At 29.0% G+C, this 18709-nt stretch overlaps 2 protein-coding genes across 4 annotated transcripts; both read left to right on the forward strand.

The window, feature by feature from the left end:
- The first annotated feature begins 7860 nt into the window (after positions 1 to 7860).
- Positions 7861 to 10525, forward strand: LOC113872540 (serine/arginine-rich SC35-like splicing factor SCL33). Of its 3 annotated transcripts, none has more exons than XR_003505886.1 (7): positions 7861 to 7923; positions 8310 to 8480; positions 8939 to 9016; positions 9264 to 9477; positions 9664 to 9828; positions 10001 to 10099; positions 10185 to 10525. XR_003505886.1 is itself a non-coding variant. In XM_027510168.1 (5 exons), the coding sequence occupies exons 1-5, from the start codon at positions 8332 to 8334 to the stop codon at positions 10318 to 10320; spliced, it is 648 nt and encodes a 215-aa protein (XP_027365969.1). In that variant the 5' UTR covers positions 8204 to 8331; the 3' UTR covers positions 10321 to 10488. The 3 variants fall into 3 exon arrangements, 1 of the variants encoding a protein (XP_027365969.1); XR_003505885.1 differs by having other exon boundaries at positions 7862 to 7923; positions 9980 to 10099; positions 10185 to 10488; XM_027510168.1 differs by lacking the exons at positions 7861 to 7923; positions 9264 to 9477 and having other exon boundaries at positions 8204 to 8480; positions 9980 to 10099; positions 10185 to 10488.
- Positions 10526 to 15715: 5190 nt separating this feature from the next.
- LOC113871394 lies at positions 15716 to 18417 on the forward strand. The gene is made up of 3 exons (XM_027508488.1): positions 15716 to 15961; positions 16539 to 16871; positions 17884 to 18417. Exons 1-3 carry the CDS (start codon positions 15743 to 15745, stop codon positions 18415 to 18417), a joined length of 1086 nt encoding a protein of 361 aa, XP_027364289.1. The 5' UTR covers positions 15716 to 15742.
- The last annotated feature ends 292 nt before the right edge of the window (positions 18418 to 18709 follow it).

The raw sequence follows: 18709 nt of genomic DNA on the forward strand, positions 1-18709 counted from the left end.
TTTCTTTTAAATTTGTATCTTGCATATTCTTTCTGTCTTTATCTGTCTAGGGAAACAGTAGACAAACATAATATATGTGTCTCCATGTCTTTGTCCCGCAATCAAAAGCTACCATGATGTCCTTGAAAATACGTCTATTTATTTAGTATGCATGTTAAATAGGTGAATGCAACATTGTTAACACTCATCTATTTATTTATTGACAAAAAAAAATATTTATTTATTATTAAAAAAACTTTGGTACAACTAAGTACACGTGTCTCCTTCTCAACAAATCAATTTTTCTCAAATCCTAAAAATACTATTTTTTTCATTTTTCTTTTCTCTTTAATGTGCTTTTAAACTTATATGATTATAATTATGTATTTTTAATCAATTGCAACATGTTTTTATTATTTTATAAATAGTATATATAGTGTTTTTTATTTATAGATATTATAATAAATATTGCAACCAGATGGTCACAACAGTATGGCAAAAAACTTGTTTAAGAAAAACATCTTTTAAAAATAAAAATATTTTTCTAAAAATCAGAGAAATCACTACCAAAGTTTATTTTAAGAAAAACCATGGAAAAATTTAAAAATAATATGATCTTTGAAACAAAAAATGAGTTCGGGAGTCATTTACGTGTAGAGAAGGTATTAACACCCTACAACGTCCATTTAAAAACAGTTACCATAAATTAATTGTGCAAATTCGTCTTAATTTTAAAAAAAAAATTATTTAACCCCTAAACAATTATTATTATTGTTATTATTATTTATTTATTGTTTTATAAATAGTGAATATAGTGTTTTTTATTTATAGATATTATAATGAATGTCGCAATCAAGTGGTCGCAACGGTACGTCAAAAAACGTGTTTAAAAAAAACATCTTTCAAGAATAAAAATATTTTTCTAAAAATCAAAGAAGTCGTCACCAAAGTTTATTTTAAGAAAATATTAGAAAAAATTAAAAATAATATGATCTTTAAAACCAAAACTGAGTTCGAGAGTTATTTACGTGTAGAAAAGGTATTAGCACCATATAACGTCGTCCGTTAAAAACGGTTACTTTAAATTAGTTGTGCAAATTAATCTCAATTTTAAAAAATATTTATTTAACCCCTAAACTATTATTATTATTATTATTATTATTTTAAAAGAAGACAAATTATTTATTAAAATATTAATGGATACCTTAAAAAATTATTTTGACTTAACGGGTTTGGTTCTGGCTCCTACATATCCCTGGTGCAATGGGGAACTCAAACTCACGTGGTTCTATCTAAAAATTACGAAATTGGTTGATTAAATTAAGTTTAGTAAAAGAAAATTTATTTTGAAATTTAAGTTATTTTCATAAAATTATAATGTTTATGATACAAAATAACGCAATTATATGTACCCTACGAAAAACAATACAGAAGGTAAAGAATATCACATAACTATACTGCAAATCATTAAAAATATTTTTTTAGTAAATGAAGTATTTAAATTTTACTTTTGATTTGAAAGAAAATTTAAGATAGCGTAAGCTATACATAAATCTCTTATAATTTATTGGACAATTGAAGACAATGTGAATCACACATCGATATTACAAAAATTTGTATAATAAAAAAAATAAAAAAATGATTGATTATTTAAACTATAAAAATTAGAAATATGACTTGAGAAAATTTAAAATATAAAGTTAATTATATTTAATGAAAGGAATAAGTATATTTTGAATTAATTAGAGAAGATATTTATTTAATTTAAATAATTAAAGTTTTATTTGATAAATTTATATTGCATAAGACTCAAGGTAACGTTGGTACACAAAAGTCTTTACGATTTAAAGCGTATAAAGGTAGAGACGCTATATAATAACACTATAAATCGTGGTACATAATAAGTAATTTAATTTTTATTTTACTTAAATGAATTAGTAAAGTGTTTGTTTGATAATTAAAGGAAAAAAGGTTGGTTAATAATATTAGTATTAATTAATTTTTTTTAATATTGATATTTTAAATGAGACCAAAGATAACATAAATACACATGGATCTCAATGATTTACAGTGCGTAATAATAGAGATAGTACACGTTAATATTATAAATCATTGTAGTGGTTTTATATATTTATCTATTACACTTGTTATATAATTTTGAGATAATAATTTATCAATCATGAAATAAAATATGAATCTAAATAAAATTATATTCCTTCTATACAAAAAATAAAAATAATAATAATAATAATAACAAAACATTAATGCCAATAAATGAATAAAAACTACAATAAATGAACATTATGATACAAATAATGCACTATATTCATTTCATTCCTATCCTATTTACATTATTATTATTATAGTTGTTGCTATTATTATAATTTAAAAATAAGATTAAAGATAAAAATAATGATAATAGTAATAATAATAATAAATAAATGAAATATTTTCAGTAAATTTAGTTAAAAGTAAATAAAATAGAATTTTGGGCTAAAAGTGAGAAAAAAATAAAATAAAACAAAGTATTTTTATTTTGACCTAATGTTTTCGGACCAAACAGCTTTCGGTGGATTAGCTTATTTTAATATACAAAAATAAATAAATAATAATAGAATATAAAGTAGCAAGTAAAGAAAAAAAAAATAATGAGGAATGACAAGTCATGTAAAACAGAAGTCCAGACACTGCTCTGTTGCTTGTCAAATCAAGTCACTTTATTAAAATAATAAAACAAAAGATAATAAAAAAATTAAATTAAAATAAATGTCAAGGTCTTTATATTATTCTTTTTATGGTTTTGCTGCTATGATGTTCTCTGTGCTAAGTTTTAAAACTTTGAACTCTATATTGAAAGAAAATAAAGCAGAAAACTATTTTTATATTAGTTATTTTTAAGATTTCATATGAAGATAAATTTTTAAACTTTTCCTTTCTCATGTATGAAGTCAGTTTTGATATCGGAGTAAAAGCTTGCACGGTGCAGAACTTTCATTTCCATTAATCGGTCTCTTTTTTTAAAAAAAATTTCTATTTTTTGTGTAAAATAATTATATATATATATATATTAAAAAATTTGGAGTTAATTCTTAGGAGGCAAAAACTCATATTCCCAATGAATAAATTATTTATTAATTTTTTTTAAAGTTGTCAAACTGATCACTTTACATATATTAACTTATTACAATTTTTACTCAACAATGAGTGAAACTAATTCACATCAATTTTGTGATAAGTTAAAAAAAATCAACTTAAGTCAATTTACTAACTTTGTGAATTAGCTCACAATTCACTCTTCAAATTAAAAATTAGTATTTGAGCCAAAAACTAATAATTGTAAAAAATGTCATAAAAAAATAAGTCATGATTTACGAACATAAGTAATAATATACAAATTAATTGTAAAAATTTATAAAAATAAATAATAGTCTTGAAAAAATAGTTTAAAAAGTAAATAAGAATCTTGCAAATTTATACTGACACTTTGAATTTTTTTTCTCTCATTCAAAGTGAGTTATGCATGTGTACACCCTCTAATTTAAGTGTTGAACTTTATGGCCTCAAAATTGTGATTGATTAAGACGTCTTTGAAAGGTTTTTGTCCTTCACTCTTTAAAATAAAAATTAATATTTGAGCCAAAAACTAATAATTACAAAAAATGTCATAAAAAAATAAAGTCACGATTCACGAACATGAGTAATAATATACAAATTAGTTGCAAAAAATTTACAAAAAATAAATAATAGTCTTGAAAAAAAGTTTTAAAAATAAATAAAAATCTTGCAAATTTATATTGACACTTTGAATTTTTTCTCTCATTTAAAGTGAGTTATACATGTGTACACCCTCTAATTCAAGTGTTCAACTTTACCCAAGTGGCCTCAAAATTGAGATTGATCAACATGTGTTTGAAAGTTTTTTATTTTTCCTCGATCTTACTATTGTCGTGGGTTGTATATAACCTTGTAGTGAATCTTTAATTTTTCTGTAAGCTTAGGTTTCTCTTATCTTTTTGTACTCCTTTGAATCTCAATCATTGAAGGCTAAATAATTCAAAATTAATTCTCCATTTCGAATTTAGTGATTGAAATTTTTGAGATTTTACTCTCAATTGAATCTAAATTCAAATTTGTTTTTACTTGTTCTTCATATTCAAAATTACTTCATTTTCTTATATAAGTTTGAATGAATTTTGGATAATGCTAACTGAATTAAGATTAGAAAATGCTTAATTAACTAAAATTAATTCACTTAACATGTGTGCCATTCACAGTAGAAAATTTATCTAATGTGATTAAGTCAAAACAAATAATATTAATAGAATTTATATTTCATATTTATATTTAGTAACTTATGATAAATTCGTTATTGAATTAAATGGAGAATTTGATTTGTTATCATTGTTGTTAATCTTCTTATTTTTGAATTGTCATTTTCTGTTGCTCAATTAAACTGTAAATCTCCCCCCAAGTGTGTGTTAGTATGCATATATTGTGTTTGATGTTTAGTTCACTGATTATTTGTCTCTAGGAACACAACGTTGATTTACGAAGTATTACACTAACAAATTGCACAAGTTTTGTAACATAGTTGGCCTAATATTTATACAGACTTAGTTATACGTTAGAATGCAAATTGAAATATACAAAAAAAATGAGAGAATTAAAAAAAAGTATAATTTTTTAATAAAACTATTACATTTTTAAAAATATTTTAAATTATAAAAAGTTAAAGTAGAAGTTATAACAAAGATTTCTCGTACTGTACTACTCCCTCTAGTCTTTTTTTATAAGAAACAAAATACTAAATTATTAGAAAAAAATAATTAAGTATATTATATTTTTTATAAATATAAATTTTATTCTAAAAATATTTATGATATTAAATGATATAATTAATAATTTGTATATTTAATAATACTAATAAAAAAATAGTATAAAAGAAATTTAGTACTTAATATATTTTGAATCTATTATTTGTTTCTTATAATAAGGACTAAGAAAATATTTTATTTTGTTTCTTATAAAAAAAAATCAAAAAAAGTATTGTGTTAATTACCTAAAAATATATTCTTAAGAGTATTCACCAATTTACTCCACAAAATGAGCACTTTAAGCTTCTCGTTAGAAAGAAAAGATGTTTTTATCCTCAAACTAAGTTCCGTAGGAAAACAAAAGATTATTTAACACATATTATGGTAATGGTAATAGGAATAAAAATTTGATTATGAATCTTTAAAAAGTTAAACACTTACAAATTCTAGATACATTAGGGCCTGTCAACCTAATATTATTCATGAGTTGTATATCTAAATTTACGGTAAAATAGCCCTGAAGATCCAATCTATGACTTTTTCATTATCAACATTTGTAACTTTTCCTCTGTTGCTCCATATTCAACATCACTTAAACCAATATTTTTTAGTTGTTGTGAATCCAACTTTTCACATGGTAAAATGGTGAACAATAACATTAGAAATCATCAAATCAATGGTAGAGAACATATTCATTATAAGTTTGGGAGGTTAATTGGCAATAGTGGAGAATAACTAAAACTTATTGTAGCTTAGTTTAGTACAATAAGAGACAAAAAAACTGTAACTTTTAGGATTTGTATGTGACGTGAAATGAAAACATAGGCAATGTTAAAGAGAAATGTGATGAACATTTGTTTATTATGTAGAGTGAAGTGAAATTAGGGAAAATCAAAGGAATGAGGTTGTTAAAATTATTAATTTGAAAGAAAATAGAAGAAAGAGGTTTACAAGTGAGAGGAGTTTGATAACATTTGATGTTTTGTGAGAACACCGATGAAGTCATTGTTGTTGGTGCTTTAGAAGTGAAAAAAAGAAGAAGACAAATGCCTAAAATTTAAAATTAGATGTGCAAAGTAGATGGAAAAAAATAAAAATAAAATCTTAGATTGAGAAAGTAATTTTTAAGAAAATAACACGTGTCCAAGTCAAGACTTTCTTTTATTAGTATATAATAGACTGATCCTTTTTATTAGAATCAACTTTAATTAGATATAAACAAAGATTTTAAGTTTTCTAAATTCAAAGCTAGAAAAATTGCTAAGTTTGTTATGCCTCTTTCATGCAAAACTCATGTACATGTTTATAGTAAGAAAAAGTGTTGCATAAACAAGTTTGTTCTCCTTAAGATAATGCTTTGCATTGTTTTTTTTTTTCTCTTTAATTAAACATATACATTTTTTGTATAATGATTGTTTTAAGTATGATTAAAATTTGTGTCTTCTTGAATTAAGTAAACACTTTTGTACAATAATTGTTTTAAACTTACTTTATTCTTTTATTATTATTATTGTCCTTTAATTATTTTGACTTTGAATAAAAACTTCATTTAAATTAAAGAATTTGATTCTATAACAGTAATTTTTGTTAGATTGTATATATTAACTGACACAAAATTATACTTCTTTAATATAACTTTGTTTGTTTTTTAAAGATATTGGCATAACTTGTTTTAATCTTTTTTAAACATATTTATTATTATTATTATTGTCCTTTAATTATTTTGACTTTGGGTAAAAATTTTATTTAAATTAAAGAATTTGATTCTATAACAGTAATTTTTGTTAGATTGTATATATTAACTGACACAAAATTCTACTTATTTAATATAATTTTTTTAAAAGATATTGGCATAACTTGTTTTAATCTTTTTAAACCAGCTGAGTTTTGACTATCAAAACCAGTATAATTATTAATCTCATTTAAAAAAAAATACATTTCTTACTTGTTTTATTTTTTCTCTCTTTTAATTGAGATTGAACAATCTTCAAAGGTAATTCTCTAATTTTTCTTTCTTACATAAATAGTTCTAAATCAAATTTGCTCCAATATTTGGCTTCAATAAATTTTTAATTAGATATTGAGTATCTTATTTTTGTTATTGTCTAATTTACTTTGCAACTTACTATGAAAATTAATATTATTTTTTAATATTAATAAGATTTTGTGACTTAGTTTAGAATAATATTGATTTTTAAATTAAAACTATATAACTATTTTTTGAATTTTAAAGAAAACTTCCTTTTCAACAATGTCATGCTTCATAGTATTTCTTCTTTTTTATTATTAGTATAGTCTCAAATCTTAAACTATCTAAAAAGTGGTTTAAGTTGAAAGACGGGGGGGTTGATTCTGATCGTTTTGGGTTAAAATATTTAAAAGTATTAACTAAAAAAAGAATTTGTTTATCTTTATTTATATTGTGATTTATTTTTACGAGTTGTTATCTGCTTAAATGAATTCTAAAATTTTTAGGGTTATTTTAAAGACATTGACATGTTTTTTATTAGTGCTTATTTTTTTTTCAATTTTTAAAAATTATTTACTATATATATTTATAATAGGAATAATTACTAATTTTAAATTTAAATAAAATTAAATTTAAACGAAAAATAAAAATATGAAATAATTTGTGAGATGATTTAACAAATTTTTTAGAATTAAACTATGTTTTTTTTAAAATTTGAATTAAATTTATTTTAACGTGTTGATCTAACTGAAATATAAACTAAAAATTAATCTTAATGAATATAAAAAAAATCTGAATGATTATTTTCTTTAATTTACTTTTAAAAAATAATTTTTTTAAAGTATTTCTTCAAAAAAATTTGAAAATATAAATATTATTTAGAAACAATTTTTTTATCAAACATATATTTAATCATAATTTCCTAATAACTTATAAAATTATTTTCTGAACCGCTGATTCTTATCTGTAGAGATGCTCTGATCCTCATCGTAACCCATGCGACCCCATGTACTAAATCCGGGCCTACCCATGGAGAAGTTTCGCGAATATAGAAGAGTGAGCGAGGTTACAAATATTACCAGAGAATTTACGGTTCCGAATCAAAAGCCTTTTTTCTTCTGTATACGCATCAGTGCTTGCGTTCAGCGAATTGTGAAGCAGGTAAAGTTCTCATATCCAACGCAACTCTGACCTTTTTCTGATTCGATTATTGCGTGTATCTGATTGATCCATGATTATTGATTGGGTGCATAGAACGAGTTGATTGATATGTTGCGATTTTGGAACCTATTATTGACGAGAAAACGAAAAACAACCTCTAGTTGGTGGAATCTCTCTCTCTCTTTTCTGTTAGAGATCGTCTGAAACGTAATTTCTTTTATGTTTAACAAAGAAAAAAAAAAGGCAGCGTGATATTGTTTTCTCAGTTATAGTTTGATTTGGGAACTGCTGTTTGTAGGCTTTCTGTTTACGTTGTATTGGAATTGATGTTATAGGGTTTGGTTTCGTTTATTTTATACACTTGTTATATGGTTTTGTTTGTGCAGTGAAAGGTGTAGCGAGATCAACATGAGGGGAAGAAGCTACAGCTACAGCCCGTCACCTCCGAGGCGTCACAGCCGAAGAAGGCGCAGTCCTAGCCCTAGGGGTCGTTATGGAGGTCGTGGTAGGGATTTGCCAACGAGTCTTCTGGTTCGGAACCTCCACAGAGATTGCAGGTTTGTGTTAATGAAGGTTTTTTTTCTTTTACCTTTCCAGTAGTTATTGTATTTACGGTGGTTTTGCAGTTGTAGTGTGATGATCATGAATATTAGCTTTTTTTACCCACTTTATATATGTTTCTTTGGTTGATCTTATGTTTGTTGAGGCTGAGTTTAAGAATTTTTTTCCTCTTGTATGTCATATATGCATCGTATTTTTCTTTCCAGCTTTCTGATAGAGCTGGAAATAAAGTGGTTATTTTCTTGGTTAAAAAAAAATAACTGGATTTAACATGCTTATATGTACTTGGATCAATTTGTTTTGTAGAGATAATGGTTACTTATGTTTATTAGTTTTCTGAGGGAGCTTGATTGTGATGAAAAAAGCTAGTATTTTTCCATGACTAGTAACTAAATCCCAATCATACATGCACTTGTGAGCTGATTTAGCTTTTCACTGATTTGCACTATTGCAGGCCAGAAGATTTGCATGGCCCATTTGGTCAATTTGGTCCTCTCAAGGATGTTTACCTGCCGCGAGATTATTATACTGGGTAAGGGTGTTTGCATTGGCTAAAATGCAGTTTTCTTTTGTGTTGAAACCTCTTCGTTAAATTGCTTGAGTCCTGGTGTTCCTTTAACTATTTTGACATTTCCAACTGTGAAGCTGTGTTATTTCCTGAATTGGGATTTCAGAAATTTTTGTGGTGGTTTTTCCCCTACTATTTTGTTTTGTCACTTTTTCTCCGTAACAATTAATACTCCAATTATTTTATGGGAATTTGGTTGTTCTATTGAAAGAGTTGAAGAGAAGAATGAAGTAATAAGAGTACTGTGTTGAAGAGAAGAAAGAAGTAATAAGAGTGTCATGTTGAAGATACCAATCAAGTAATAAGAGTTCCTTTCAAGGTGATGTTAGTGACCTTGAAGGTTCGGAAGGTTGAGTTTGAATTCCTTGTGAAGAAGTTCAAGTCTTGAAGATTTTCATCTCAATTAGTACTTTGGCTTCTACAAGGTTAGCATCCATGTGGTGTTTATTATTGATTTCTGTGGAGTATTGAGAGTGACTTGTGATGTGATAGCTTGAAGTCAGGATCCTATTTGTGGATATCTGCAATCATCCCACCATACATATGCAGGTGTGTTTGCATATTAAACCACGCATATGGTGTCTCTGATGTCTTTGGATTTTATGGTACAGGCACCCAAGAGGTTTTGGGTTTGTTCAATATGTGGACCCAGCTGATGCTGCAGATGCAAAGTATCACATGGATGGTCAAATTCTTCTTGGTCGGGAGTTGATTGTGGTCTTTGCTGAAGAAAACAGAAAGAAGCCTGCTGAAATGAGAGCAAGAGAACATCGGAGGTAAAAGATATACCCCATTGGTTGTATGTGATGATGTTATTTAATATGTATAAGTAGTAGATGCAGATTTGTATATTATGTTATTTTTGTAAATGCTTTTGTTTATTTTTATGTCATGTTTCAAGTGTATTTTTATTTAATCAATCACTAGGGGTCGATCCTATGATTATAGGAGATCTCCACTTCGTCTTTCTCGATCCCCACGCTATGCACGAACCTATTCACCTAGTCCAGACTATTCACCTTCCCCAAGACGGAGGAGATATTACAGGTTTTTGTTCAGTCGCTGATGTAATAAATTTCATTTGTGATGTATAGGATCTGCAATGTTTGTATTAACCATCATTATAATTCAGGTCAATCTCACCAAGAGACAGAAACTTTAGGGAGCGATCATACTCTCGATCTCGATCACCTTATAGGTCGAGAAGCCGCAGCAGAAGTAGGAGTTACAGCAGGAGCATGAGCCAAAGTCCGGGGTACTCTAGGTGATTAACTTGATACAAGCTTGGGGAATGTGGTGGAAAATGCTGTAGTTTTCATTTGTTTTTTATGAGGCTTGTGTGCTCAAATACATCAGACTTTCAGTAGTTTTTTTATATCTGGTAGAAAGGATCTGTCGTGGTTTTCTTTCAGCCTTGTGACAAGACAACTTTTGTTTGTGCTTGTTTGGCCAAGATTTCTATTTGTGCTTTGCTGCATCCATTTCTTGTCATTGATTCGGTCATGGATCTACCATGTATACTGTAATATATTTCTTTAATGATGCAATGTGCTTAACGATAGGAACGCGATGCATTGCATGATCGGTATTGGTGACGGGGCAGACTGCTCATCGCATTGACTCCTACTTGATAATTGTCACTGTTATTTAGGTTCATTTGTTTTTGTCTGTTCTTTCAAAGAAAAAGGTTTCTAATGAAAAATTACGTTTCGAAAAAAATACTAAAAATTATGAAGGTTTTTTTTGTTTGTTCTAAAGTAGTCTAAATTAAATATTTTACTTCCTTTTGACCAGAATAATATTGTATTTTTTTTAATAAGTTCTATATAATTTTTTTATTCAAAGATAATCGAATGGGTCCTTACTTTTATTACCTAATGCTTCTACTGGTCCAGCCAACAGTGATATCTAGCATTTGCAATTTGATATTTACTGAAATCTCATTACAAAACTTTGACTGACATTTATTTAGCTTCAATAGGATTCGAACTTTTAAAGTAAAAATGAACTCCGAAGGTGCATGAAGTGATTGATTATCGGATGACAATTCATTGAAATAGTTATTTTACAATCATATAGGATGATTTTTTTTTTTTTGAAATTTTATGACAAGTTATTTTTTCCTTGATTATAGGTTTATAATTTTTTAAGCGTTAAATATATTTTTATTTTTAAAAAATTATCCAATTTTGCTAGTAGTTCTTAATTATTATTTTTTACTTGCTCCCAATTATTGTAGAAGTTGTTACTATTAATCCTTACTGTCATTAAGACTTCTATTAAGTAATATGACTCGACTAACAAAATCCCAATCCATCATTCACATTTGGCAAAATGATTTACTTCAGCTATGTGGATATTTTTTGTCACAACTTGTTAATTTCTCACTGTCTTCGTCCCCTCCATCTCATTCTTTTATTTGCATTGAATTAGACTGGAAGAGAGAATGGTCATACAAAAAGATGCTTCAATTGGATATAAAAGCATAATGTATCTAATTCAAACCTAGCCTATAATCATGGAAGATAAATACTTCAATCCCTACCAAATCGGGCACAACCCAGCCCAACCTTTCACTAAAAGCATAAATCTTCAGTACCATGAACCTGTCCTTAGTGTCCCAGAACACATTCAAAACCCCACCCAACCTTTCACCAAAAATTTGTTGCCCATACTCACGTATACAGAGCCAATATCGCCCAAGCCAAAATTCGAGCTGCCACCATCTCCACCGATTCCTTCCCTATCGAAACCCAAGACCTTGATTGCCTCCACCAAACAACCTAGCCTTTGCACACTGGGCCGGAATAGTCTTCTAACACGTCTCAACCAGTAGCCAAAGTTGTTGCACCAAACCAATAGTCACCACACCTTGCCATTTCTCCACCCTAAAGCCATACCGCTGACGACCCTTTAGCTTGTTTGAACCACCTTGCCTAAGTTGATTTTCTATGGACGTTTGTAATTGTATGTCACTCTGTGGCGTGTGGTCTGGCAAAACCCATATTCTCTATCTTTATTTTTCTCTTTTAGGCCTTCTGTTTTTCCAATTTAAAATTTATTGAGAAAATGGAGGAGTAAAGGAATTATAGCAAACTGTATGTTTTTAATAAAACAAAATCTACATACAATGTCTTAGATATTTTTGTATTATTTTAATCACAACTAAAATTTTACTACAATGACTGGTGTAATAAAATTCAATATTAAATATTAATCTGATTTTGAAGTGAAGTTTTGATTTTGATTGGAGCACAAGATTAAGTTTTATAGAAGAGCAATATATTATTCGATTGGATGTTTTATCAACTTGGTTACTATCAAATAACTGTAGTTTACCCTCGATAAATATACCTCACTTGACGGACAAATCATTACACACTTTTTTTAAGGAAATTAAACATGAAGATAAGACGAAGTTAGATTTGCCGTGACTCAGAGATCTCCAAAAACTCCGTTTTCATGCGCTGACTGCTCAACATCTCTCTGTTCCAGCTAGTAGGTGAAACTACTTGGTAATTTCGTATTGACTAATGCACACTTAAAAATTTTAAAAGAAAGAAAACTCGCAACTTGATCATCATATTCTTTTTTCATCTTCATCTCGGTCCCACATTTAAACAATATAAAAGAAATGAACAATCAAACTACTTTACATTATATGATCATTGAACATTCTGAGTTCTCTTTCAAACTCTAAAATGACAATTCAGTTACCCTAATAAATAATCTAACCGGCATGAGTGTTCCAATTGATGAAGTTCATATCTTTGCTAAAATTAGTTTCCATTTTTTTTTTTTTTGGCTATGAACTGAAATTTCCGACCAAACACTAAGCAACAAATCCTATGTTCCCATGTTTGCACCGAACTACCAGAAAAAGCATTATTACAAATAGGAAAGGATGGGGACGTGACACCGGCATTGCATTGCCTCCCTTAAAAGCTCCTTCTCTTCTCTGTATTTTCTATCACTCACAACATCATCTAACCCACCACAGCTCTATGTGTATACACCGCATTAAAGAATCAATATTCCCACGCGCCTGCTAAATCAGTTTAATGGGGGCATTTATCATGGTTTTAACCTTCTCTTAAGAATAAAACTTTATTTAAAATATTTAACAATATAAGGTTTTTATGCTATTGATTAATTATTATAATTATTTTGAAAATATTTTTTGAATCATACTATATTATTTATTTAATTAATTATGATAATGTAAGTATTTGTGTACTGAAAATATATCAAAATTGTTTTTTTGTTTAATTAATGTAGTCCTATTTACTTTAGATTTAGGAAAATTAACTTTAAATTATTTAACGCAATTAGTACGTATGTTTAACTTATTACCATCTATAAATTTTATATTTAAAATGTAACATGAGATATAAATCGATTTTATTTGCCAAAACCAAATAAGCACAAGCTTTTCCAATTACCTAACATTCCTTTATTTGGCTAGGAATCTTATCATGTAAAAAATGTATTTTAAGTTAAATAGATATTCTCGATGTCAACTTTATTTTGTACTCAAATATTAATTTAACTTTTTATTTTTAATTTTTATCTTATAAGACATATATGAGTTTATTTTATGTTACTTTAAGATTTTACAAAACTTAAGTATTCAAATTTTATTTATTATTTAATATATTATATAATATAAACTAGTTATTATTAATGTCATTTAGTAAACAGAAAAAGGATAAAAATAGGTTTCAAACAGTTCTGCATTTCTATTTTTGAAGTACCATTTTTCCCATTTAGTTACATTTTAAAGAAAATATGCACAGCACGCACGTGACATGATGCATGTGCTTGACCATTACAAAAATAAGATAATGATAGATGATATGTTCTTGACAATGATAATGTTGTTAATTTTATATTATCATAAGAAGGTGAGGACCAAGGACTCCCTCTTGCTATGGCACTTCCACCTCAAATCCTAAGATAAAGAAAACATGGACCAAGTTTGGGAGCAATTGGTGAAAAGTTGTTGGCCAACATGCGACCATTAGTGAAATGCTTTATGTAGAACAGTGTGTGAAGAATTGTTGGAAGCAGGTCATCATGTGTTTATATTTTTTTTCTCATATATTTTATATTTTCTGTTCCTTTATAGTTTTCCAGATAATTAGTGGGCTTCTTCTTAATCATCTTTTGAGTATGTTTTAAATAATCAAGTACTCTTTTTTCCTTCAAAAAGCTGCCTCATGGTTTTGATTGGAGTAATTAATTCAATTCATATGTCACCTCACCAGATGAAAAAAGAAAACATAATGAAGATTTAAACAAGGTAGAAAGTTTGCAAGTTTACTTGTTTATTTTATCACGATATATCTATTAATAATAAGTAGAACTTATTTGCATTGAAGTTGAAAGAATGTGCATGATTTTCAAAGCAATGTCAACAATTAAAATTAAAAGTGATGTGAATTTCTATGTGATATCAACAGTATTAAGGGAAAATAAAAAAAAATCGCTGCAATTTAAATCGATTTCAATAGTTCATCTAATAGACCCGTAGTAATATATAAGAAAAGGCAAAGAAAATGTAACACAATTAAAACTCGGTAAATATTTAAAATGATCGTGTTAATAGGCGTTGCAATCGATCATTGTTCATTGTCAAGTAAATATATTTGCAAGTCTTGTGTAGTTTATGTATTAAAGTTTTTTAGCCTTTTCATCCAAATACATTTTTATTTAACAGTTTCTGAGAAATAAATTAGAAAAGCTCCCCCTAAATTTTCCTCATTTGAAGTAGGAAAATATTTTTTGACACACTTTTTGATTTGAAAATAAAAGAGAATGTTACACTTAGAGAAAAAAGAGAGAGATAAAAAGGTTAGAAAAATAAAGTGAAATGAAAAGAAAGATAAATATATTAAAAAATTAATGAAAATAAAAAGAAATACATAAAAGAAAATTTTCTATCTGATAAAATAAAAATTATAAATGAGACCCACTTTTTCATACTAAACACAAGTTATTTCTACTGTCTACAAGCATATATATATATATATATATATATATAATTTTCTTACAATAACTGAAATAACTGTAAAGAACTCACGTTAAAGTTAGCTTAAGAGCTGTTTCAATTATAACATGATTTAGAATTGGTAAAACCTCAAAGAAAAATAAAATAGTGTTTGAGTTCATCATTTTCAGCACCCAATGGTAGAAAACCTGCACTAGGATCATGCTAACAACCACATGGATTGCATAGGTTCTAATTTTACCAAGAAATCAAAGGCTAAAGATTCCTTTATGAGAGACAACAACAGGTGGATGAGATCACTTATGACCACACTAAAAAATAATGCAATAATCAAAAAAGCTCAAAAAGGTGTGATCACACTTATCTTTTATCTCATCTTTCTCACTTCTTTAATTCTTTTACACCCTTTTGTCACAATAATAATTTTCTTTAAAATTGGACCCTTGAGGTCACATCACATTCAATCTTGCAGTTAACTTTGGTTCTTCAAGCTTTTTTCCTTTCCCTTTTTAACATCGTGCACCGCACGCACTTACCCTGCGAGTGCTTAAACCACAACATAACACAACACAACACAACAGTAACAAACAAACTGTGTGTTCCTTTGAAGAGTGTCTACTCTTTCCACGCATTTTCCTCTTTCTGTATTGTGTGTCAAGTTTCAACAAACACAAGCTGAGATGGGTAGACTTGCACCATTATCAGAAGAACCCATCAACGAAGAAGATGAAGGAAACAACAACAATAAGAAAGGTCTTCGTTCATGGAAAAACTGGAACTGGATCAAGACCCATTTTTCCCTTGTCTTCAACAAGAAGTCCAACCTCAAGATCCTCCTTAGTGTTCTTGGTTGCCCTCTTTTCCCTGTCCCTGTCCAACCCGAACTACCCTTCAATGAGGCAAGCCCTTTTCTTCTTCTCTTTCTTCTTCATTTCCACTACTTTTTTCCTTCTAAATTCTAAGCCATCATCACCATGCAAGAAAAATGTGGTGCTGGGTTGTTGTTTTGAAACTTCTGTTTACTCTATATACTTTGGCACAAATAATTTCCCCCTCATAATTACAAGACGAAAAAAACCATAATTTTGTTTCCTTTTTTTAACTCAATGTTTTTCTTGTGTCTTCATTTCTCTACAAAAGTTTTCACATGAAAAGTAAATTTTTTTTGGGTGTTTAGAATTGTTCTAATTTGCTTTCTTTATTAATTATGATCGGAAATTATGTTCTTTCATATCAAAATAGTTGCTGGCTTAAAAAGTTAGCTAAAAGTGTTATCTTTTAATATCTTTCTTTATACATGAACCTCTTTTTGCCACCGATTTTATCTTGTTACCAAGTGATTACTCTAAAGATTGTTAGTTAAAATATAAAGGTTTTATTTTTATTATTATTTTTTTCTAGCACAGAGAAAGGAGAAAGGGAGAGGCATATTTCAATACTTTTTTTGTTGTTCATTTGTATGATTATATATTATAGGTGTCATCTTCGGCACAGTATATAATACAACACTTCAGGGCAGCGACAGGGTGCAGGAAGTTGGAGGGGACGGTGAAAAATGTGTTCACTACTGGGAAAGTTACTATGGATGTGGTGGATGAGCTTGGATCCAGTGGTGCTGGTGGTGTTAATATGGAGAAAGGGTGCTTTGTGATGTGGCAAATGGTTCCAGATAAGTGGCAGATAGAGCTGGTTTTGAGTGGCCAGAAGGTTGTGGCTGGTAGCAATGGTGCCATTGCTTGGCGCCACACACCTTGGCTCGGAGTGCATGCCGCCAAAGGCGGCGTGCGCCCTCTTCGCCGTGCTCTTCAGGCAAGTTCATCATCATCATCATCATGTGTTGTTTTAAATTTTCCAACAGATTTGGTTTTATGTGTACTGTTGTGTTGGTTGGGGGAGCAGGGTTTGGTTGGTGTTCTTTGGTGGCATTTTAAAGCCGTATTAGGAGCTTTGTTCCAATTGACAGCTAAATGTGATTGTTAGCACATGATGATGCTGAGTATGAAAATTTTATGTTACCTTCTCTTTATAACAAAGTGTGAAGACCTCCATGAATGGGTGGTGTTCAGTGTTATGTGGTGGGGTTCAGTGTTATGACATAAAATACGAGGAAAAAACCCCTTTTGAATTAATGTGATAAGATGGTGTTTGGAAATCAACATTGTTATTGTGAGAAAAAAAAAATGTTCTTGACACAGATCTATAACTGATGTTGAGTGGCAATAAAATATTTTTAATTTGTTTTAATAGTCATAAATGCAGCTTAACACGACTGCTGTTTTTCATTTTAATTAATGCAAGGCTTTTGATATATCCATTTGGTACCGGCCTATATGATGGATCTTTGTTTCCCTACTAAATTTCATTCATTTGTTCCATCTAACCATATTCTGTGTTTCCTTTTCTTTATTTCTCAGCTTCCTCCCAATACATCAATTGATCATCAACCATCACGTGTAAATTTTTTCGCTCAACCTATTAATTTAAGACCAAAGCCCAAGAAGAAAACTAAAATAAAACAGTTAAATTTGATGTTTACACATAAAATATGAATGCTACTGTTGACTTCTTAGCCTACTGGGTCCACTCCAAGGTGAGACTGAGACTTGATCAACATCTAAAATGCCATCATAATGCATGAATGGGAAAACTTTTTTGAAGGAAAACAATTACTTTTATTTCACAAGCTCTCTCAGGAAGCTAAAAGAAAAACATTTCTTTAAAACAAATCGTAACAAACATGCACTTAGTATCTGTTTGACACTGATTTGAGTGGTTTTGTTTTTGTTGTTACCTTAAGTGACACTATAGTTGTACACTGTAGGGACTAGACCCTTTGGCAGTGTCAGCTGTATTCTGTACAGCACAATACATGGGGGAGAAACAAATCTCAGGTATGGATTGCTTTGTGCTGAAACTCTCAGCTGATCAAAGGGACCTCGTGGAACGCAGTGACAACACAGCTGAGATGATCAAGCATGCTATATTTGGTTACTTCAGCCAAAGAAGTGGTCTTTTGGTGTACCTAGAGGACTCTTACTTGACCAGGATTCAAGCACCAGGTTCTCACCCCACATACTGGGAAACTACAATGTCAACAAAAATTGAGGACTACAGAGCTGTAGATGGTGTGATGATTGCACATACTGGCTCATCAACCGCGTTGATCACAAGGTTTGGAGACAACCTCAAGGCTGGTCCATCCACCACAAGGTTGGAAGAATCATGGACCATTGATGATGTTGCATTCAATGTGCCAGGCTTGTCCATGGACTGTTTCATACCACCTCAGGAACTGCAGAGAGATTGTTGTCCAGATGATGATCTAGATTGGAGATCATCACCCTGGCATAGATGATGGTACTATAGAAACTTGTAATTGTTTTAAGTGCTTCTATTTTTGTGCTAAACAAATTGGTTGATGCTAATTCACGTGGGAGTGTTTATTGTCGCTTGTGTTTGTCTATTCTCACTTTTATTTAAGTGATTTTTGTCTGAAATATCCTTACTTTTAATATGGTTGTAAGAGAAAAAAAAATTGTATTTCAGACAAAGATACTTAAATAGGAATAACAATACACTTTTAAAGTGATAATAAATATACTCCTAATTGATACTTAACATGTATAATGCTTTGTTAATTGTATTAC

This window comes from Abrus precatorius, unplaced genomic scaffold, assembly GCF_003935025.1.
Source record: "Abrus precatorius isolate BTA unplaced genomic scaffold, Abrus_2018 Scaffold7, whole genome shotgun sequence".
NCBI lineage: Eukaryota > Viridiplantae > Streptophyta > Magnoliopsida > Fabales > Fabaceae > Abrus > Abrus precatorius.